This window comes from Culicoides brevitarsis, chromosome 1, assembly GCF_036172545.1.
Source record: "Culicoides brevitarsis isolate CSIRO-B50_1 chromosome 1, AGI_CSIRO_Cbre_v1, whole genome shotgun sequence".
NCBI classification, from domain to species: Eukaryota; Metazoa; Arthropoda; class Insecta; order Diptera; family Ceratopogonidae; genus Culicoides; species Culicoides brevitarsis.
In genome coordinates, this window is record NC_087085.1 from 36,869,745 (window position 1) to 36,893,599 (window position 23,855).

The 23,855-nt window shown below is 25.5% G+C and overlaps 2 protein-coding genes and 1 long non-coding RNA gene across 10 annotated transcripts in view; 1 reads left to right on the top strand and 2 right to left on the bottom strand.

The window, feature by feature from the left end:
* Nucleotides 1-395: 395 nt before the first annotated feature.
* LOC134827005 (choline transporter-like 2) lies at nucleotides 396-10,825 on the bottom strand. Of its 4 annotated transcripts, none has more exons than XR_010161743.1 (7): nucleotides 10,552-10,825; nucleotides 9,938-10,468; nucleotides 4,267-4,535; nucleotides 2,442-3,362; nucleotides 1,289-1,443; nucleotides 570-1,228; nucleotides 396-536 (listed from the first exon to the last, which is right to left on the bottom strand). XR_010161743.1 is itself a non-coding variant. In XM_063839528.1 (7 exons), exons 3-7 carry the CDS (start codon nucleotides 10,011-10,013, stop codon nucleotides 640-642), a joined length of 2,010 nt encoding a protein of 669 aa, XP_063695598.1. In that variant the 5' UTR covers nucleotides 10,014-10,093; nucleotides 10,157-10,468; nucleotides 10,552-10,825; the 3' UTR covers nucleotides 398-639. The 4 variants fall into 4 exon arrangements, 3 of the variants coding, with proteins under 3 accessions (XP_063695598.1, XP_063695597.1, XP_063695599.1); XM_063839528.1 differs by having other exon boundaries at nucleotides 398-1,228; nucleotides 9,938-10,093; nucleotides 10,157-10,468; XM_063839527.1 differs by having other exon boundaries at nucleotides 398-1,228.
* LOC134827006 (uncharacterized) lies at nucleotides 10,682-11,897 on the top strand. The gene is made up of 3 exons (XR_010161744.1): nucleotides 10,682-10,747; nucleotides 10,819-11,400; nucleotides 11,461-11,897. It is a non-coding gene; the product is annotated as an uncharacterized LOC134827006 (long non-coding RNA).
* Nucleotides 11,898-15,176: 3,279 nt separating this feature from the next.
* Nucleotides 15,177-23,855, bottom strand: part of LOC134836117 (choline transporter-like 2) — a 34,841-nt gene continuing 26,162 nt past the window's right edge. For 2 of the 5 annotated variants that reach the window (XM_063851358.1, XM_063851349.1), the window contains exons 3-10: nucleotides 21,829-21,951; nucleotides 21,603-21,766; nucleotides 21,349-21,544; nucleotides 19,557-19,867; nucleotides 17,580-17,855; nucleotides 16,806-17,252; nucleotides 16,085-16,742; nucleotides 15,177-15,675 (exon numbers count right to left, since the gene is read on the bottom strand). In XM_063851358.1, the coding sequence (XP_063707428.1) occupies nucleotides 15,557-15,675; nucleotides 16,085-16,742; nucleotides 16,806-17,252; nucleotides 17,580-17,855; nucleotides 19,557-19,867; nucleotides 21,349-21,544; nucleotides 21,603-21,766; nucleotides 21,829-21,951 (2,294 nt within the window). In that variant the 3' untranslated portion in view covers nucleotides 15,177-15,556. Of the gene's footprint in view, nucleotides 15,676-16,084; nucleotides 16,743-16,805; nucleotides 17,253-17,579; nucleotides 17,856-18,877; nucleotides 19,000-19,556; nucleotides 19,868-21,348; nucleotides 21,545-21,602; nucleotides 21,767-21,828; nucleotides 21,952-22,047; nucleotides 22,244-23,855 lie in introns of those variants that run through there. The other 3 variants (XM_063851367.1, XM_063851333.1, XM_063851341.1) reach the window with 3 other exon arrangements.

The window sequence follows — 23,855 nt, forward strand, 5'->3', positions numbered from 1 at the left end:
AAAATCCGGAAAGCGAATCTGATAAAATTGGTCCGAATTTAATTGATAACATTAATAATTAAAATATTTTCTATTTATATATTTTTGTAGAATGAATTTAGCTTTTTCAATTCATTTGTTTATTTGTTCAAAAAAAAGTGAAAAGAGAATTAAAAAAAATATTTAGCATTTTTGAATTAAAATTTTATTTATTAATTAATTTAATGTTAAAAAAATTTTAAATTAATTTTTTAATTAATTACAAAAATTTTAAATTTATGAAATTTTTTTAAACATTTTAAATTTTTTAAAAAAAAATAAAATAAATTTTTCCAAATCGATTTTTTTTTTTGATGAATTTCGTAAATTAGCTTAAAATTAGAAATTAAAAAAATTCAAATTTAATTTTTTACACACATTTTTATTGATTTCCTGATTAAATTGTGATGTTTTTCTTATCAAATATTTCTTTTCTTTCGAGAAAACTCCAACTTTAAAAAATTCTTCAGTTATTTTAAGTAAAAATATCAGTTGATAGAAACCTGCTGAGATTCCATCTTACATTTAGTGTTTTTACGAGCTAAGGACACTTACAATACAAGCTACATTTAAAAAAGTAAATGTTAAATTAGTGACATGAAGACGAATTTTGTGCGCATTTTAAGCGGTATTCTTTTGCAGCAGCAACTCATTGAGAGTTTCGGACTGGAAGTAAGCTTTTTCCGCCTTATTATGCAAGTAATCTTGCAAGCCGCACACCAAAATAGTGTCAATGGCGACATCATAGGCCGTCAACAAGACACTTGCGAGGTCATAGGCGAAAATGAAGATAATAATGGCAAAAATAACGATAATAAAATGTTCGTCATCCGTGAAGGGAGCGAGAGCGTAAAATAATCCAGCAGAAGCCAAAGCAGCGACAAATTTGCAAACGAAGAGAATTATGTCGCCAACGTATTCCGTAGCAACGACAAGCGGGATGTCCTTCAGCATAACTTGCGAAACGCCTTTGACGGAGCCCCAGAAAGTCGTTCCCATGATGGCACACACGACAAACGCCTTGGCGGAGACAAATTCGATGAGCGTGAGAAGAGCTTGAGCGCAGAAACGAACGCATTCGCCGATGATGTACATGATCATGGCAGCCATTCCTTCGCCGCGGTTGCGATCACGACGTTCAAGAAGGCTTTTCAAGAGGCGGCAAAGAGTGATGATGAGAGATCCAAGAGCTGCTGTGCCCATGTGGTTGCTAAAAAGAGGGAAAAATCGTAAAATTTTTATTTTTTAATGAAAAAAAAGTAAATTTTACCCGAAGATTTTGCCCATGGCAGTACAAACAGCGCCACTTGGGATGAATTCTTGATTCCAATTCCAATACCAGTTACCGTAGACATGAGCCAAGACCATTTTTGTGTTTGCTTGAACAAATGAGACGATCCACATACCGCAGAAAAGGAGAATTATCTAAAAAAAAAATTATTGTTCAAAAATTTAATTAAAAATGTTTATAAATTAATTTTAAGCTTTTTTTTTAATTTAATATTTTTTTATTAATTAATTATTAATTTTTTTATTTAATTTTTAAGGCCATAAATAATTTTTTAATTTATTTTCTAAAAATAAAAATTAAAAAAATTTGTGAAAAAACAACAAATAAAATTATTTTTATATTTTCTTAATAAAAAAATCTAAAATTAAAAACAAAAAATCGAATTTTGAAAAATAAATTTTAAAAATCTTCAAGAAAATTTTTTAATTTAATTAATTTTAAATAAATTATTTAAAAAATATAATTAATTGATTTTATTTTTTTCAAATTTGTCAATAAAAAGAAATTATTTTTCTGAGAATTTTATCGAAAGAAAAAGAACTTTTTTAAATAAAAACTTCAGAAGATTATTTTTTAAAATATTTAAAAAAATATTTTAAAATAATAGGTAAAATATAAAGTTAAAAAATAATAAAAATAAGAATTAAAAAAAAAAATAAAAAAAAAATTAAAAAAAAAAAGGTATTTTAAATTTATTTAAAGAAATTTAAAAGGTAAAAAAAATAATTAAAGAAAAAAAAATTTTATCGTATTTTTATATTAAAAATCGTATGTGTAATTTTTTATATCAAAAAATTTATATTTTTTAAAATTAATTAAATTTTTAAAAAAAGAAATTTCAAAAAAAATATTTTTAAATTTTCGTTCCAAGCTTCAAAAAAAAAATTTTAATTTAATTTAATTTTTTTTTAAATTTCAAAAACTTTGAAATTTTTTTTTTTATTTTAAACCAAAAATTTGGGAAAAATTTAAAATAAAATTTTTTTTAAATTTTCGGAATTTAAAATTTAATATTTTTTTTTTTAAATATTTATTTTAAATTAATTGGATTTTTAGCATTATGTAATTGAAAATCTTCGAATGAAAAAAAGCTCAAAAGTGTAAAAAAAATAAAAATTTCACAAAAACTTACAATAAAAGGTCCATTAGTTGCTGGAACAGCTTGTTCATCCAATTGGCAAACCGCAACTTCGCAAATTTCTCCCGTTGACGAATGACAATCTTTGTTGAATTTCTCCGGCAAGCACGATCCTCCGACGTTATAAGTTGCGTTGCATACACAATCCGAGCTCGAAAGAGATCCACTGACGGAATAAACGTTCGAACGTGTCATCGCAAGCATAATGACGCCAAAAATGAGAGTCAATCCAATAACAGCTCTGATGAGGAACGGCAAAAGCGGGAAAAATACACTGGCGTACGAACAAGTAACAGCTCTGCTTGACTCTTTCACGATTTCAATACCGCAACGAATCTTTTTGCGGAAGAAATAGAGCAAAGCGACAAAAGCGAGGAACATTAGGCCAAAAATAGCGCAATACATGTAAAGTCCTTTCTTCACTTCGTCAGCTTCTTGTTGAGTTTTTGCGTGTTGAGCGGCAGATCCGAGCACGACGCCAAAGGAAATGATCATGACGGCAATGAGAGCCAACACAAGCGACGCAAATCCCCAAAAAACGAAGGCTGCGGACCATTTCAGGGTGATGATGAAGAAGAAACTCACGACAATGGCAACGAGAATGGCGAGTAAGAAACTTGGAGCGACGCGTTTGAACAAACTTCCGAGTTCGACTTCGAATTCCATTGAACTTTCGTCGCCTGCGGGCACTTCTTTGACTCCCAACGAGTGACAATAGTCGAAAAGTTCCTCAGTTCCGTTGAAGTAAGCGGCACATTTGTTTAGCTGAACTGCCTTTGACATTGTATCGCAATTGATGACGCTCTTTTTAACAGATTCCGATTGGCAGAGCATGTTTTCCTTCAAAACGGGGAAATTTGACGATGTGCATGAGGTAACGTCAAATAGTCCTTTGGGGCATTCTTTTACACAAATCTGAAAAAGAATAAAAAAGGTAATTAATTTAAATTTTAATATTTATTTCAGTTTTTTAGTAAAATTTAAAAAATTATTTTAAAAATTTAGATTAAATGAATATTTTTTTTAATTAATAATTTAATTAATTTATTTAAATAATTTTTGATATTTTTTTATTTTAATTGTCAAAAAAAATTAAAAAATAAATTATAATAAAATTAAGATTTTAAAAAATTAATGAAATAAATTTTAAAAAAATTTTTAATAAGTTTTGAATTTTTAAAGAATTTTATTAAAAAATAATTTAATTTTAGTAATAATAATTTTTTAATTAATTTAATTTTATATAGGTCATAATTAAATATTTAATTTTTATTAAATTCTCTTAAATTTTTTTAATTTTCTTTAATTATATCAAATTTATTTATTTATTTAATTTTTATTTTTTTATGAATTTTATTTTTTTCACATTTTTAAGAAAAAAAACTAAAAATTAAGTATTTTAAAATTATTATTAAAATATTTTTATTTAAATTAGTGAAAGAAAATTATCTATAAAATGTTTTTAAACTTGAAATTTATTTAATTAAAAATTTTTAAATAATTTTTTAATTAAAATAAAAATTAAATTATTTTTTTTTTGAAAATTGCTTTAGCTTTAATTTTATCAAAAAAATTTGTCTGTTTATTTAATTTTTATTTTTGTAATAAATTTTATTTTTTTTACATTTTTAAGAAAAAAATAAAAATTATTTTAAAACTATTAAAAATTTTTATTAAAATTTTATTAAAGGAAATTATTTTTTAATTCAAAATTAAAATTAAAAAAATAATTTTCTTTTCATAAAAAAATAAATAGCAGAAAATACGAAACATTTTTGCTACATGCAATTGCCTAATAATAATAAAAATTAACACTTACCCATGGTTCTTTGCACTCAGACAACGAGCGATTTTTCCTCGCGCAGTCACGCTCATCAACGTAAAGCACATACGGCAAATCGAGTACATTGCTATCGAAGCCACAAGTCGGTCCATCAGTCAAATTTCGACGATTATTTGCGAGACCTTTGAGACTTCCCGAGGATCCAGCAAGTCCGGTGACGACAAAGAAGGCAATTACCGCAACAACGAAGGGAATCAACCAAAATCGATCGGTGGGTTTTCGCGTTGATTCATCAAAAACGCCCTCTGAAAAGAGAAAAAAACACAAAAATTAAAGAAAATTGCAAATTTTTTAGGATTTAATTAAAAATTTAGACCTGGCTTCGGTTTTATGTCAAATTCGGTGCCTGCTTCAAACATTTCTTGTCACAACCGCTCCCAATGTTAGACTGACTCGATTTTTTTTCTCTACTAAATTACGTTCTCATGTCATTCACGTAATTAAGCACACAGTCAGCGCGTCATACAATGTCAGGGCAGTCAATTAAAAGCGAATATTTCAGTTTGAGTAGTTTTTTCTTACATACCGACACTAAACTTTTCCAACTTTCCATTATTTTTTGCTCTTTTTCTCTCTCTTTAAGCACAAAAATAGCGAAAATTTGTGTTTTTGTATTCAAGGGTGGAACGCGCGACGCGATATAAACACGATTTATGACTTACTATCATGGAGTTACGCTGCGCTGATAGAGGGTGAACTTTCATACAAACAAATAGTTGCACATATTTCTTGTATATAGAGCAAAAGTCAGTCAACAAATATTTATTATGTACACAAAGAACCAAATTATAGGTCAATTTAAGTAATTTTTGGTTTTTGATAAAAAATTAAGTTCGATTAGAAGGGCAAAGTAATTTATTCAAAACACATAAAAATGCAGGCTTTAATAGTTAATAGTAGGAGTATTTGACATATATCTGTTTTATTGATTTTTTATCAAATAAATAAATAGTAAAAGTGAATATATAAGGCGCGATGCGTAAATAACAAATAAAATCAATGGCGCCAGTTTGGCTTGTTAAGGCGGGAATCATACGGGAGAAAAATCTTATTAAAGCATATGGAAGAAGATGAAATTTCATTGAAAATATTCAAGAACTGAAGGAATTTTTCGTATTTGAGATGATTTTGTTAAGTTTTAGTTGTGTTTTGATATTTAATATTTTTGGCGCCAAAATTTAAGATCTCTTATTTTCGATCTAGAAGTCTTGTATTACATTTTTTTTGAGGATTTATGTTGAATATAAATTTATTTTCAAAGATTTTCATGTAAGTCCGATTTTTTTTTCGAATTATAAATTAAATATATCTTCTAAATTTGTGAAATTTTAGGTTTTTAAGTTTTGGCGCCATTTTTTGTAATTTCTTTATACGCCCTCTATTGAGTATTATTAGAAAACTTTTCATTATTTGGCTAATTTTTGGTTAAAATAATATTATTAATTTAATCAATTAATAATTATTTAATTAATTTTATTGTATTAAATTTTTTTAAGCAGTTCAAATATCTATTTATATTATTTTAGAAATAAAGAAATTTAATGATGATAAAAAAAACGCCCTCTGTAGTGTGTTTTGTTCAATTTTCATATTAAATTGCTTAAAATTAGATATAACTTAATTTTTTTTATAAATATTAAAATGTTATTAATTTTATTTTTTAAATTATCAAATTTTATCTTCAAATATTTTAAATAATTAATTTAAATGAATTTATGATTTCAAAAAAATACGCCCTCTGTCGATAAAAATATTGAGTAAAATACTTAAGTTAAGGATTTTCAGGAAAAAAAAATTTTTTTAGTATATTTTTTGAAATTTTGAATTAAAAAAAAATAATTTACTAAAATTCGCTCTTAAAATATTTTTCTCTTCAAATAATTGAACTACCTCTATTAGCAGCGATGATGTAATATAATGACTCCATACACAAAAAAAAATCTCATTGAAACATTCGTAAATATTCATTGAACTAGGTGAGTATTACTGCATAATTTTACTAAACTTGATACTAAATATCATTTTTTTTTACCATCACGTATCTTTTATCAGCTATTAAGGGCGTTTTTTCTAACACGTGACAAAAAAATCAAATATTGACCCAAAAGAATAAAACGCTCTTGGTACTAAAAACAGGTTTTCTAAACAAAACGAGAGAACTTTTGATTGATTATAAGCTAATGGACTGTCAAGAATATTTCGTATCACATTACGGCACGTTTCTTAGCCATTGACGTTTTTGGCGCACATGCCATCCAAATATGTGAGTATTTCCTTTCAACCATTATTTTTATTTTTTTATGGTTCTAATGGCAGAAAAATCGTAAAAAAAATTTTTGCACCGTTACATCATAAATAATTAATTTTTTTATCTGTAAACTTTATTGGAGAACAAGTATTTAATTTTTTTTATTTTAATTTTTTTTAATTTTAATATTTTTTTATTTTTAATTTTTTTTTTATAATTTTTTTTTTTTTTTTTTTTTTTATTTTTAATTTTTTTTTTATTTTTAATATATTTTTTAAAACTTGCAAATTTTTTTTATTTCAATATTTTTAATTGTTGACAATTTTTTATTGAAAAATCGTGATTTATTGATAAAAAATTTACTGTTCAAACAAAAAAGTCTACCAGACATTTTAAAATAAATAAAAACAGAGAGAAAAAACACTCATAAAATAATTCTGAGAGCAAAAAAAGTCAAGGTTAAAAAAAAACCGGCGATGCTTTCTTCGTATTTTTTTTTATTTTTAAAATTTGAGAGTTGAATGATCTTTTTGTTCCTTGCATAATAAGTACACAGAGAACCGATCAGATTTAAAAAAAAAAACTCGCGAGCATGCTTAATTTTTGTCAGTTTTCTTTTCACTCAATTTTGATTACTTTTTGTGATCATTTTTTGTGCGTGGAACATACATGCCAGAGACACACCAACGCTCAAAAAAGTATCGACAACGAGTGTTTACAAACACCAGAATAATGCGGACGTGTTCAAAATATGGAACGAACTAAAAATAAGTTTTTACAACTTCGCTACAGAGTTACGATGCGAAGTTTGAAAAGGGCTCGTTACTTTTATGGGTTTTTATTTGAAGTCGCGTTTGTCAATTAAACCACGTTTTTTTTGTTTAATTAATTTTTTTTTAGATTTTTTTTTAATTGTTTGATTATTCATTCCTTTAATGGGCAACTCCCAAAATTTTATTTATTTTATTTTTTTAAATTTTTTTTTTGTTATTTACCTGGACGTGTTTCTAATCCTCCAGACATTTTTACGACTTCAGCAGCAAAATATTTTTTTTAGTTTCAAATATTTATTTAACACAAATAAAAATCTTCTTATTTACTTTTCGAGAATCACCGCGTTCCTACGTTCGTACGTTTTGCCATCCGAGAATAAACTGAAAATGTGGCGTCGTAATTTTTTTTTTGGCTATCTCTCATTCATGAGTATCTTCATTCTGTGTTCTAACAATGTTGAATGAACCGAACGCTTCATTTTTATTTTTATTGCTACAAGAAGATGAAAACAATTCGTATGTGCTATGGCGATACATGTGCTTGTGTATGGGTATGTTGATGTAATATAAAATTCACCGGCAAAAATAAATAAATTCAAAAACAAACGAAAATGAGTCATTTGAGTAACGGAGAGAGAATAACGGAGGAAGTTCATGAAAAAAAATCTAAAAATGAGAGAATGGAGTAAAAGCTCTCTTGTTTCGTTGTAAACAAATGGTTTGGACTAACGTTCATTGGGGTAAGAATTATTTTAAGAATTTTTTTTTGTTTCAGGGAAGTTTCTTATTGGAAAAGACATAAATGAACTTCAAAAGATACAAAACAGATAATTTTTTTGTTTAAACGAGAAAAGATTACAACGTTTTTCTAAAAATGATACATAAATGTACCAAAAATCTCTTATCAGATTAAAAAGTGTGAATGCGATAAATTTTTAGTGATATCTTATCAATTTTAACTCTGATTATCTCCGTTTTTAAAATTATCAAATTAATAGAACATAGATTAAATGCACAATTCGTAAGAACTAAAAAGAATTTCTATAAATGGTCAAATTTGAAGTAAGTTATAAATAAAATAAAGCCATAATTTTTTTTTTTTGAAAAGCAGTGAAATCCTAAAGTCATTTTTCATATTAATTTGATATAAAATTATAAAATAAATTTAATAGATATAAAACAACAAATATTTTTTAATAGTTTTTTTGTAATAATAAAAAAAAAATTCAAGAAATTTTATTTAGTAAAATTTTAGTTTTTTTATATTTTATAAAAATTAAAAAAAAAAATTACAAATTTCGTCAAGGCATCATAAAATTATGTGCATCTACAAAAGTAAAATTTTAATATTTTATTTTATTTTTTTTTAAATTAAAATTTTGTATAATTTAATTCAATTCAATATGATTAAAATCTAATCAAATAAATGTCATTTTAAATTCAATTTAATATGAAAAAGTATTTATTTTAAACCCTAAGTGATTAAAAATATATAAAAATTTTGAATTTCTCAATTTTTTTTTCAAAATTTCAAAATTTTTATTAAAAAAGATTAAATAATTCATCTAAATGATGGACAAATATTAGCAAAACTGTCAATTTATTAGTCTAATATTAGGTTTTTTTTTAAAAAAAGCTTTTAAATACAATAATGTTTTATTCCATCGAATTAATTTACATGAGATGCCAATAATTAAGTTACATGCAAAAATTTTATAAATTTTTAAAGGAACTCTACAAAAGCACAGATTTTAACATAAAAAAGCTTTTGAAGCATTAAATTTGCCCAAAAATCATTTTTCATTCGCCAAAAAGTAAAATTTTAATCTGATGTGCCAGAAAAGAAAATTTTTATTTGACGAAAAGTATTTTCTATGAGCCAAATTTATTTTTTATTATAGATTTTTGATTTTTTTCATTTATTTATTTTTTTATTTAATTTTTTAATTGCCCTTTGAACTTTATAATATTGAACCCGAACATGAACTTACACTTAATATAACAAGAACATTAAAAAAGTGACATTTTCTTTCAATTTCTATATCTTAGGTATCCTTAAGTATTTCATCATAATTCCTTTAGAAGTTTAAATTCAGTAAAATTTATATTTTTAAAAATTCACTAACATTAACTTAAAACTAATATCACTACTCAACTCTAAAAATGTTAAAAATTATTTATTTATTTTCTTATTTAGCTTAAAATCGACTTCTTTCTTCTTGGAAAATTTGTGAATAACCATTCAAGCTAACATAATTTTCATTTCCTTTGAAGACAAATTCAATAAAATATTTTTCTGTCAAACATTTTCTATTTTCCGAGAAATTCTATCTCTTCTTTCACTTGTAACCTACTTTAGGTACTTGTTATTTGTTTACATATTTGTCGAAAAAAACATCTCTTATCAATAAAATAGATTCTATTTACTTCACAAGTTCACATTGATTCATCATGTCTCATATTTCTGTACACAAATATTTACTTCAATTTAAATTTTATGAAAATAAACAAAATTCGTAACAAACAGCACTTTTAATGATTCATCTTCTATTTTCACATATCACATTATTTAGTAAAAAATATCACTTTTCATTGAATTTTTAATTTTTTTTTTTTAGTAACTTACCGGGTCTGGGAATGAGATTTCCTCGAATAAGTGGCGTATTTTCCGTTAAATGTGGATCAAGGTAAGGATAACTCATCCTCTAATTAATTTTATTATTTTTTTTTTATTTATTAAAAAAAATATTTTTATCAGTCACTGACAGTCACAGACTGTTTGCTAATAAAAAAAATTATTTTTATCGTCAGCTACTTTGGTATTTGAACAAGATAAGGCACACACCGGTAAAAAATTTGCAGATAAAAATCGCAATTTCCAGTATTTCACAACGAATCGTGTCAGCGGCTGTGGTTCAACTGATTTTGCACATTGCAACTTTAATTGGATTAAAAAAGTCGTAAAAAGGTTTTATTCGTTCAGTAGTTTGACATACGACACCGTCGAGCCGAATATGAGAAGTTCGTTTGACAATTCCAGCGCGATTAAGAGTTCGAAAACGACGAACAACGGATCGATTGTTACAAGTAGCATGTAGATTACAGTCGAGATGGACATACAGATTAAAGCCAAGACGAATATAAACAAATCCACGTTCTGTGTGAGGAAGAAAGAGACGCATATAGCATCAAATGAGTCATTTTTCACATGAAATTTGAAAGATTAAGACGGGGACTTACCCGAAACGTGTCTGGATCGAGTTGTTCTTTGCGTTTAACGACGATCGTTGCTCCATCTTGTAATGTGAAACGATTAATAGCAGCTTGTATCAACGCTTTATCGCTAATTTCTGGTTCTCCTTTGCAGATACACATATTTTTCGTGCCATAATATGGAATTAAAACCGACGAAAGCAACGCTGTACCTTGTTGTAACGTACAAACTTCGCTTAAAGCCTTGAAATTCTCCCAAAATCCATAAAAACTTTTATTTTCTTTTAATTTCAGCATTTGACGGAAATGAACAACAGCTACTAACATCACCGCTATCTTCGGAATGTAGAAAAAAATTAAAGTTTCGATGACCAGAAGGAGGTAAATTTCAATTTTTTCGACTAAAGTTACAGTTTGCTTCAATTCGCCTTCGGTATCGACGAGAATTTCAAAGAGAATTGTCCAATGAGCACAAATTGCAATGTAGACCATCACAAATGGAATGATGACCATGATGATGTTCGATAATAACAGATTGCTAAAAAAAAATTGCATACATGAGTGATTGTGAAAAGAAAAGTTAAAAAAAAATTACTAACCGACATCCGTACGTCATGATTTTGTAAAATGGAAGAAGAATTTTTGGAGGCATGAAATCCGGTGAGGAGATTCTGAAGAGAAAAATGACGATGGAAGCTACTAAAGTTGGAATTACGATGAGATTCAAGTTTTCGACGAGACTTTGTTGGTAAAAATGTTTCCAAAGTTCAGCTTTGTGCTCGAGCTGAAGACAGGAATGGATGATGAGAAATGTTGTGACAGCTAGGAGAAGGAAGTAGACGATTGCTGAGATTTTGTGCGGGAAAATCAACTTTGGTAAGGATATTTTGTATTTTTTTGTACTATCTAAAAATAGAAAAAAAAAAATTTTTTTAGATTTTTTGGCTGAACTACTGCAACTTTTTGTGAGAAAAAAAGTATCGTGAAGAAAACTCACCTTTTGGCTCCTTTGGGACTTCAATTTCAATCGAACTCATTTTATTTTCAAAACTAAGACACAAAACGAGATCTATTCTAAACAGTTCTAACGCGAAATTCCAACTAAATCGCTTCCTCGTAAAAATCAGAAACCAACATATGAACTGATTTTTTTAAAAATAATAATATTATTATTATTTCTACACGGCAAAAAAGTCATCATTATACAATTTTCATTTTTATGAATAGTCAATCACTCATGAAGCCACTGTTTGTTGGTTTTAAGTCAATTTTTAATGAGATTGTTATCAGTTCAAGTGCTTTATGGATGAGCCCTGTATAAACATCGCACAAAATTAATTGACCATAAATCACGCTATTGCGTTCTTTGGGTTTAGAAAAACAATGAAAATTGTGCGAAAAATGTCTGTCTGTGAGAATTTCTTTGGGTCATGAGAAAAAGATGTCTCGAAATTATTTTTTTTAATTTTTTTTTAGTTATAGAAGTTCATATAAGCACAAAAAATGTATCATAATTTATGACATATGAATGATTCTAATTGATGACTTTGAATTTTTTAGCGACGTGCTCACGATTTATTCAAAAATTCATGTGTTTGGTATTAAAATCGATGATAATGAGCCTGTCAATTTTTTTCACACACATGATTTTTGCAGTAATGGGTTGGAACTTTGAAAAAATTTGACAGAAATTGTTGAGCAATTGTTGTTTTAGTTCTGAAGTTTTTTTGAGATTAAATCATTTTTCGTTGCAAGACAAGAAAAGTAATTGTTGCAAAAAAATAAAATCAAAACAGTTAAAAAGTTCAAAGAAATTTAATTAAACCTTTTTTTTTTACATAGGGGGGGGGGGGGCAAATTAAAAAAAAAAAATTGAAATACTTTTTCATACAAAATGACAAAATTTAAACAATTTTTGGTCATCTATGAAAATTTTTGATTTTTTTTTTTCATAAATTTCATAAAAAAACTGTCAAAAATTTTTAAAAAATATTTTTTAGAATTTTATAAATAATTTTATAAAATTTTTGAAAATTTCTTGAAAAATTATGGTAAGGCCGCTCCAAATGAAAATCAAAAATCAAGTCCGATGCCCCATTTTAAAAATCAAAAATCCAATGGGGCAAAATAAAAAAAAAAGTTAAAAATTTCATCAAAATTGATCGTTTTTTGGTGTATTTTCATAATTTTTCAAGACATTTTCAAAAAAAATTATAAAAAATTTTCAATTATTTTAATTTTTGTTTTGAAAATCATATTTTATTAACTTGAATTTTCTTCTCTAAAAATATTTTTCATAAAATTACTGAATTTTTTTTTTCAAATTTTTTTGACAGTTATTTTTATGAAATTTTAATTTTTCAATTTTTAACTTAAAATGATCTTTTTTGAACCAATTTTTAATTTGAAAATTTCAAAGAAGATTATTAAAAAACAACAAAAATGTTGATCAACGATCAAAAATTGCTAAAATTCTGTCATTTTGTATGAAAATAAGTATTTCAAATTTTTTTTTTTTATTTTGCCCCCCCATTTTATTTTCAAAAATTTTGGACTTTATTTTTGATTTTCATTTGGAGCGACCTAAGTAAAAAAAAAATTGATGAAATTTTTAACTTTTTTTTTTTGAAATGGGGCATGGGACAAAAACATAGGAAAAAATTTGGAGCGTCCTAAATATGACCAAAAATTATATTTTATTGAGAAAAAATTTAAAACTAATTCAACTGATCCGCTAATTTATTTTTATAAGCTTTAAAAAATCTTGAAAACTTAAAAATTTTGATTTTTCCAATTTTCCATAAATTTATCGAATATTTTATTCTTTAATACATAATATATCGTAAATGTTATCCAATCCTGTACGATTACGATAACTCAATGGATCAAGATCTGCCGATGTTTGAATTCCCCTTTCGATCAATTTATTAATGATTGGCCTTAACCCATCGCAAGTGAAGTCATTGTCATTGATGTTAATTCTTTTCAAACTTGGCAATGTCTCTTTGTACGAATCAACATCCAAGTCGGTCAAAAAGTTTGATGAAAGGATCAAATCTTCTACTCCACTCAAGTCCTTAAATGCTTCCGACGAAACACTATTTGTCAATTTGTTGCCAGCTAAGCTCAAATACTTCAATTTTTCGCAGTTGGAAAAAGCTCCGTCTTCAATTTGCTCCACGCCGCTCTTCCACAAGAAAATTCTCTCCAAATTCGGAAAACTGTCGCAAAGTCCTTTCTGTACTTTCGGGTAAGTATTTTCGCCGCGGTAAAAGGAAACTTCCGTGATCGATGCTGGATTGTCGGCACGCAGGATTAGCTCGTCAGACGAGGAAATATGTAAATTTTTGACATAACAATAACCTTCGAATTGTCCTGGGGTGCAATTATGTTCGACACCGAGGCAACTTGCAAGGTAAATTGCGGCTAAAGTAAAAAGTAATTTGACCATTTTTTAGTTTCAGAGGTTTTTTTTCTGCTTCAGTGTTTGAAGAGTTGTTTGAGATAACTGACTTTAGATTGAACGTAACACTGACTTTTATATCATTTGGAGAAAACTTCCTGGTTTCACTTTGAAGAACTGTAGATTTATTTCGGAGAATCAGCACAGTTTTTTTCCATGTAGATTTTACGATAAATTTATTTGACGACTTTTTATTTATTAACTTTATTCTAACAAAGTTTAGTTCAGAGAAAAATGATTTCTTTAATTTTATGAAGATAAATTCGATATAAAAATCAAAAGTTTGAATTCCATAGAATTATTTAATTGTAAAAGTTAGCATTTCATTAAGTTTTGCACACTTTTTTTTTGCACACACAAATTAAATATGTATTTAAATATTTAAAAAAAAACTTATTAAACTATTTAATTTAGTGATGCTGCGGCAAATTTTTGAAATATTTTTTTAAGTAAAATTTTAAGAAATAAAGTTATTATAAAATCGAAAAAATTTATTCAAAGGCGAAAACAATTAAAATAATTATTTTAAAAAATTTGAAAAAATAAATTAATTTTGAAATTTATTTTTTTTTGTTTAAATTTAATTAATATAAATATGAACATTTATGAAAAAAAAAATTATTCTCATATTTTTTTTATCTGTTTATTTTTTTTTATTATTTTGATTAATTACCTAACTTTTTTTTATTTTTTTAAACTGAAATAATTATAAAAATTTCGAAAAAAAATAAAGTTCTGAATTTTCATAAATTTAAATAAAGTTTTGTACACTTTTTTATGATTTTTTTTAAAATTAAATATTAAATTAAATATTTAAAAAATAAAATTGATGTATTTATTTTCACAAAAAAAAAATAAAAAAATAAATAATTTTAAATTTAAATAAATATTTTTTTCCATTGAAATTAAAAAATTATTGATAAAAAAAATTAAAAAAAAATAAAAATTATTTTTTTTTAAGTTTGGCATAAATTATTTTTTTAGTTAAAAAAAAAATTTAAAAAAAAAATAGATTTAAAATAAAATAATTTTTGTTTTTGATGATACTTACATTTATGTTCAAGAATTTTGTTCTCTATTAAAAAATTCTTCTCATGAGCTTATAGAAAAAAATATGGCGTTTCTGAAATCGATTAATTTAAATTAAATAAATAAAAAAAAATCAAGATCATTTAATTTAATTTCAGATTTCAAGTTTATTACATTCAAATAAGTATAAATCTTACACAAAATTTTTTCATCAAAATTTTTTTTGATTCTTTTTTTTTTCAAAGGTAGTTCAACTTCCTTCCCTTTTCTTTATATTTCTTCTATAAATACTAACTTAACATTTTTTTTCAGTACTTTGTGCTTTCAATTCAAACACTTCTAAATTATTATTGCTATTTTGGCCTTTCTGAGTTTCAAGTTGATTATTAAATATAGACATCGTACTTATACATTTATGTCTCACATAAATGTTCAAAAATTGGGGTTTTTTCATGGATTTCAAAAATTTTTAAAGAGTTAAATATTTCTAAATCTAAGGTTGACACATTTTTTGATCCAAATGGTTTTTTTTTTGTTTGTTTAAAATCGTTGATTTTCGGAGTCGTTTAATTTATTGTGCTTTCCGAGAATCTTTTTGAGTTGCTTTGACATGAAATATGGCTTTTCGGGGGTGCCGTCGTTGCGTTCAGAGTCTTCCACTGAAATAAGAAAGAAAAAAATAATTAATAAGTAAATTTATTATTTATAATTTTTTGAAATATTTTTTTTAATTGAAAAAAATTATTTGGTAGGTTATAATTTTAATTTTGATTAAAAAAATATTTTTATTAAAAATTATTAAAAAAAAAAAATATTTGAAAAAAAATTAAAAATATTTAAAAATAAAATTTTATTTTTATTTAAATTTGAAAATTTTAAAACTTTTAATTTTAAAAAAGATAAAAAATTTTTTTTTAAATTTTTTTTTTTTTAAAAAATTAAAATTTTAATTTTTTAAAAAATTATAAAAAAAAATTAATTATTATTTTTTTTAAAAGAATAATTTTAATTAATTTTTTTTTTAATTTTTTATGATTTTTAAAAATTAATTTTTAAAAGAAAACTTACAGAAACACAAGAAAAGTGTCTCAACTGCCATCGAATAGACACTGAAGAAAACGCAGGCGATCAAATATGTGCCGATCACGACAATTATCGATGGTACCAAGTTATAATGAAGATCCAGCTGCGAATATTCCAACGACAAGTAGAAGTACATGAGCGTTCCCATGCCCAACGAGATCAACAATTTCGACAAAAAGAACAAAAAGCTCGTTACTTGATCCAAAGCGACAACTCTCAAGCAATTTCGCATCAAAAGATTGAAAGCATCGCCAGCACTCGCACAGAAATTCTTTCCGTGAATCGCACACATGATGTACGCATTGCGATTCAAAAACCGCAGAAATTTCTCGAGCAACCAGAAAAGACATCGAAAAATGCACAAAATAGCTCGCGTCACTTCATTATCGTACTTTTTACATTTTTGATGCACCCATTCAAGCATGACACGAATAATGCGACAAACTGCGATAATGAAGGAGCCAAAAGCCAGTGTGCCGAGATGATAACAGATTGTGCGTGATAATCCCGAGGTAAGAGCAAAAAAGGGAACTTCTGATTTCTTGAAGGTCCAATACCATGTCGCGAAAGTTGCTGCCAAAACCATTTCACCAAAGGCGGAGATGAAGAAAACTGTCCAAAAGAATCCAAAAATGTTGATTCCCTAAAAAAAAATTTTTTTTTTAATAATTTTCTATGAAAAAAATTAAAAATTTAGGAAAATTACGTGAAAATAGTTGACAATCGTTGGATTTTGTATCTGGATAAAGTGACAAGCGGCGTCAATGCAAAGATCCGAACGTGCTTTGTTGTTGGAAAATGCGGTATTTTTGCAAAATTGATTGAATTCGATGGGATTGCAGATTTCTCCGTCGACATAAGTCTTTCCGGTGCAAATGCAGGTTTTTGTCGTATTCATTCCGCTGACTTTGTACACTTCAGTGCCTATGGAAGCCAAATATAATCCACACAAAACTGCAAATCCAATTACCGCAACTTGGAATAACCACGGGAAAATCGGGAAAAATACCGTTGAAGTTATGGAACTAACAGCTTTGCTTCCTTCTTTGACCAAAGCGACTGCAATGACAATTCTCTTCCGTAAAATAATGATGGCGAGGACAATTACGATCAAAAGGACAGCCAATGCAATCAACATGTATAACCAAGTTTCCTGAAAAAAAAAGGAAAAAATTGTAAGTAAAAATGAAAATTCTTTTAATTTTTTTTTTAAATCAAAATTTAATTGAATAATTAAATTAAACAAAAATTAAATTTAAATTAAAAAAAAATAATAAATTTAAACGATAAAATAATTTTTAAGGGTTGAAAAAATTTTAAAAATATTAAAAAATTATTAAAATTTTTAAAAAATATTAAAAAATATTAAAAAATTATTAAAAATTTTAAAAAATATTAAAAAATTTTTAAAAATTTAATATTTTTTTTTATATTTTTAATATTAAAAATGCGAATTCGATCAAATTTTAGAAAAAAATACCTTCATTAACAAATACGATTCAAGTAAAGCCGAAATATTTGTCGTTGGTGGTGCACGTTCAGGAGCATTGTCTTTTAAATAGTCGTACTTCAAGTACGAAAAGTAAACACCAGTTCCAAGTAATGCCATGACACCGAAAATCGAGAACCAGATGACGGGAGCTGCGAGCCAACGCATGATAGCGATGAAGATGAGACAGACAATCATGCTTCCAACAAGAGCGCCAAGTACAAGGGGCCATGTATCGATGATGTCTTCAACTACCATTTGACCGAGCTGTAAAATATTTTATTTAGAGGTTAGAAAATTTTTGAGAAAAAAATAATTTATTTTTTTTTAAATGAAATTTTAACTAAAAATATTTTTAAAAATTTTGAAAAATTAAAAAAATAATAATTTTCATAGTTTTGAACTTGATTTTAAAAGAAATTTAGGAAAAATCGAAAAAAAATTTTGTGCAACTTTTTTATATTTTAAATATTAAATTAGTCGAATTAATTTAAAAATGAATTAAATTAGAAATTAATTAAATTTAAGATAAATTAATATTTTTTTATACTTTTAAGTTTTTTTTTAAGTGAATTTTTTTTTTCAAATATTTTTTTGAAATTTATAAAACTTCACAAAAAGTAATATAATTTATACTAATAATTATTGTTTAATTTAATTATTTAATGATTTATTTATTTTAATAACACAAAATTTTTTTATTTATAAAAATGATTTTAATTTGCTTTTCTTCAAATATTTTTAACAAAAAAAAAAAAAATATAAAATAAAATAGATAAAACTTCATTTTTGGTTAAAATTTAGCTAATTTTGGTTAGTTTAAAATTATTTTTCTAAATTTTAATTTTAAAATAATTAAATTAAAAAAATTTTTTAAATTTTTTTTGAAGTTTTCAAAAAAAAAAAAAATAAATTAAAAAAATAAATAAAAATAAAAATTAATAAATTATCAAAAATTAAAAAAGAATTAATAAAAATATTTAAATTAACTGAAAAAATATTTGCAGTGTCATGTTCATTGCTCAACTTAAAATCTAAAATTAGTAACCAAACCTGACATCTATCGACTAAAATTCAAAACCGGCGTTCCTCGGCATTATTATTTCACGTGTATGAAACTATTTTCGTTCTTCACGTCACAAAAAAAAAACAGAAAACGGAATAAAGGAGGAAATCAGCAAATCAATGAATGATAATGAAAATTTCTTGCTGAATTATTAATGCGACTTGTCAATTATTTCCATGGACCATAGCTAGTTATTAAATATTTATTAAAGTAAACCGCTTACCCCATGAACTTTAGAAAATAATTCTAGATTTTGTATCGCTTGAATCAACTCTGATTGATCAATGCCCGAAGTAGTGATATTTATAATTGCGTCCGTGTCTGAAGGAATACACCGACGTGAAACTGATACATAATTGGGTAAAAAGGAAAAAAAAACAATAAAAATAATAATTTCTTATGTAACAAAAGGAAAGAAAAAAAGAAACCAAAGAGTAACAACGGAAAATGGTGTAACCCAAATTATTACACACAACACAAGACAAGTTTCAGAACAGGAAATGTTAGCATTTAATAACATAAACAGAGCACCGCAATAACACAAAATACAACATAAAAAGGTAGTAATGAATGAGTATTAGTTGAGTTTGTCACAGTGGGCTTAAATGACTTTTTCGAGTTCAAAATATTCTTTTTTCATATTTTTTTTTTAAATTAAAATTTAATAAGAAAGTTTTCTCGTATTAAAATTACATACGCACAGTGATCCAAAAATAATAAAAAATTACAAAAAAAAATTTTTTTATTTTTTTTTTTAATTTTTGGATCACTGTGCGTATGAAATTTATATGAGAATTGTTGAAAAAATCAAATTTTATTGTCGAAAAAATTAAGAAAAAATATTTTTTGAACCAAAAAAGTCAAATTTCAGCCCACAGTGTGTCCCTGAAAAAAATTCTTACCTGCACACTATCACTAAAGTTGCCCCAGACAAACATATTTGTGAATGCCCTGCCAATGAAGGTGTCCGTTTTGTGCATTTTATCGACGATAATTTGCTTTCCCAACGCCCGATTGACATCACATTTTTTCCTTACTTTGGGCTCACTGGAGGCAATACGAGCAATTGCCGTGGCATCGTCATCCGGGAACCTCACAGCACTTCCAAAGCTCGGTAAACGAATAATATCCGCAAATGAGCTAGTTTTGTATTTGCGACTTTTGATGAGGGGACATTCAGTTGGCAGTAAGTCGGAAATGCAGCGCTTGAGGACTTTTTAAGGAAAAGTTAAAAGTTACATAAAAAATGAGGAAAATAAATTATTGATTAATATTTCCTCATTTTTTTTCTTTTTTTTAATAGGAAATTATACAAAAATAGATTACGACGACAAACAAGTGCGCACATGGAGCAACACAACAAATAAATAGATAGAAATTTAAATGAACGGAAAGAGAAGAGGTGACAACATAATAGAAAATAAACTCAATAATAATTAAATTGTTGAGTGGCATGTAATTACTGGTGACAAGTAGGAGTTGTGAAGATTTGAGAATGTCACTGATAAGGTCTCGACACTCGAGTGAAAAGGGATTTTCATATACAAAATATTTATAATAAAATGAGGGATTTAGATTTCCCAGAAGGATCGTGTCGTATCTAATTTTAATCTCATATTTAATTATTCATGTTTATTTTTTTTATTTTCTTGTAGGAGGAGAACGTATAAAATTTAACACGAGAAATAAGTTTTTGAAAAGTTTTCAAAGGCGGTTCTTTTATAAAAGTTCTTTGACAAAATACGGTAATTTTTTGTTTAAAAGATTTAATCATCCTTAATGGGTTTTTATCGAATGATTTGAATAATTAAAAAATAATAATTTTGACAGTTTTTGAAATTTTTCAAATTAATTTTGTGTCATTTTTTAATAAATCAAAATTATATTTAAAAAAAATTATATTTAAAAAAATAAAATTTTTTTATATAATTTAATTTAAAATAAAAAAGAATTAAAAAAAATAAATAAAAAATAATTAATTAATTAATTGATTTATTTTTTTATTTATTTTATTTAATAAAATATTGTATTTTTTATTTTATTTTTTTTAAATTTTACTTCATTTTTATTTAAAAAAAAAATATTTAATAGAAAAAATATATTTTAATGCTTTAAAAAATTATTTAAAAAAAAAAAAATTAAAAAAAAAAAAATAAAAATCCAATAAAATTTTATTTTTAAATTTTTACTGATATTCTAATATGATTTTAATTTTTTTTAATTTTTTTTAAATAGTAAAATGACAAAAAAAATATTTTTTTTTAATTAAATAAATTAAATTAATTATTAATAAAATAATAAATAAATAAATAATTAATTAATAAATAATAAATTAATAAAAATTAATTAAATAAAATTAATTTAATTTAATAAAAAAAAAATTTAAACAAAAATTTTTAAAAAATATTTTTTTAAATGACACAATTTTAATTAAAATATCTTAAACATTTATCAAAATTATTTAAAACTGTCAAAATTATTTTTTTTAGAAAATAATTTCAATTTAAATCGAAAAAAATACTGAAACAAAATTCAGTACAGAAAAAACGTAAGTTTTGAAAATTTCTTCACAAATTGTCCCGTAAAAAAGATAAATTTTGCCTTTCAGTTCTAATCTACTCACAAAAAAAAGAAAAAGCTTCACAAAAGGCACAACAATTAACAAAAAAACATAAAAAATTCTCAAAAACTTACATGGTTGGGAGTTCAAGTACCATTTGGCACATCGTTGCGCTGACATGAGCATCTCAATATCGGAACAGGTTCTCACATCGTCCATATTAATTTTAATATCACATATTAACTTGCTTTTGTGTAATGCAAAATTACCGGAATTACATTCATCGAAGCGCCATTCGAATTTTTCTGACGGACATTTTTCGACGCAGACCTAAAAAAATGTAAAAATTATTTTTTTTTTCAATTTTTTTTAGATCAAAAATTGTTACTTGAGGCGTTGGACATCCCGTGAGCGGGACTTTGGGATCAGCACACTTGCTCAGGTCAAAAAACAGGAGATATGGCTTATGCAGCACTTCACTATCGACACCGCAGCGCAATCCGCTGGAATCTGATGGCACGAGTAAGCGATTTAAATCTCCATGTTGATATGCTGGAAAAATTAAAAATCCATTAGAAGCGGAAAAAATGCATGAAAAAACACGGAATGCTCACCAAAGTACGCCACAAATCCCCAACCACAGAGAAAAATGATAAAAATCAATAAGCAAATGATGTCGGTGCACGACCGTTTCGCTAATGGTCCTTTGAAGGTGGGATCGTATCGCAATGGTTCACCTAATAATTGAATAAATTTAAATATTTTTTCCATTTTTAGCAAGAAATTCGTGAAAAATCACAATTTAATGAGTACACAAAAGCAACAATTCTTACGTTGACTCTTACTCTCGGGCGGTCCGTAAGCGTATCTCTCACGTGCGTGTCTCGCAACATCTCCCACGCGTCTCGCTGGCAAGGGACTTGTCGTCTCGCCGCCGCAACAACCCATTTTTGTGCTAAAAAATCGCGAATCCAACAGTTGTCGGTCAAGCAAATGTCATTTTTCGATGGAAACTGAACAGAAAATCGACAAAAATCAACAAAAACTCAAAAAATTTCGCTGATTGAATGAAATTTATCGCAAATTTATCGGAACTCGTACAAGGCATTTCATTTTTACTCACTTTTTGTAAATTTTGCATGAAATCGGAGAACGGTGTTGAGTTTTTTTTTGCATGTTTCGCATAATTCACGTCTGAAGCCTTCTGTTATCAACACAGACCGTCAGCGATAATCCAATTATTCAATTAATTTCCTCAACCATCATAAACGAAGAAAATATTAAACGAATAACAATCATAATAATTATAATTATGAGTTGGCCATTCAAAATAACATCAACGAAAAACTTTACAAGCACATGAAAGTGTTCGTAAAATTGCGAATTTGAGCGCTTTTTATTTTTTTTAAATTTTCGTTTAGTTAATGAATTTTTCATAATTTTTTTTTTTAAATTTATTTTATTTGATTTTATTAAATTATTAATGAATTTTATTTAAAAATATTAATTTAAAATTTTTATCTTATTTAAAAATGTTATTTAATAAAAATTTAAAAAAGATATATATTTTACAAAAAAAAGAATCAAAATAATAAAATTTATTTTTTTTTTCAAAAATTAATTTGCAATATTTTTAAAAATTAAATTTTTTTTTTAATTTTAAATTTTTTAATAAAAATTTAAAATTAATTTTTATATATTTTACAAAAAAAAAATTCAAAATTTAAAATTTAATTTTTTTTAAAAAAAAATTAATTTGATAAAAAAATTTTTAAAAATTAAAAAAATTGCAATTTAATTTTTTTTTATTAATTAATTAATTAATTTAAAAGATTAATTTTTAAAAATATTAATTTTTTAAGTTTTCATTTTTGAAAATTTTTTGGAGATTAAAGATAAATTTTATTATTATTATTTTTTTTTGTTCAATAGCAATAAATTCAATTCAGGTTATTTGAAAATTAATTTTATTTTGGAAAATTTAAAAGAAAAATTCAAGCACATTTAATTCATATTAAACTATGAATTTAAAAAATATTTTAAATTTATTATGTAAATTTTGAATTTAATTTTTAAAAAAATTTTTTTTTAGTCAATTAAAAAAAATAAATTTTTATAAAATATTAAAAAAAATAATTAATTTATTAATTAATTTTTAAAATAATTAAAAAATAGTAATATTGACAAAATATCAATTATTTAATTAATACAAAACCAAAATTATTATTTAAAGGCATTTTAAAAATTTTTTGAAATATTATTTTTAAAAAATTAAATTAAATAACTGACTGACGTAATTCCATCGAAAAATCAATTTTTTCACAAACCGCGTCAAAAAAAGAACTTAATTCATGCGATTTTTATTACATTATTCATTTTCACTCATACACGTTCCGCCGCACCGCTCGTCGCCCGCATTATTTATATCACGGAAACATTCTCTCTCTCACTCAACACTTGTGTGTGCCATCGCCTCCTCGCCATCCATCGGAGTAGCTGCTTCGGTCATATATCATGCATGCAAAAAATATAAATATAGCGGTCGTCGACGCAACAAGTTGAATTATTTGGTGCGAAAAATCTTTCTGGTCGAGTGAATCCTAATTTTTGTCCTTTTTCACGATTTTTTTTTTTTCGTCGA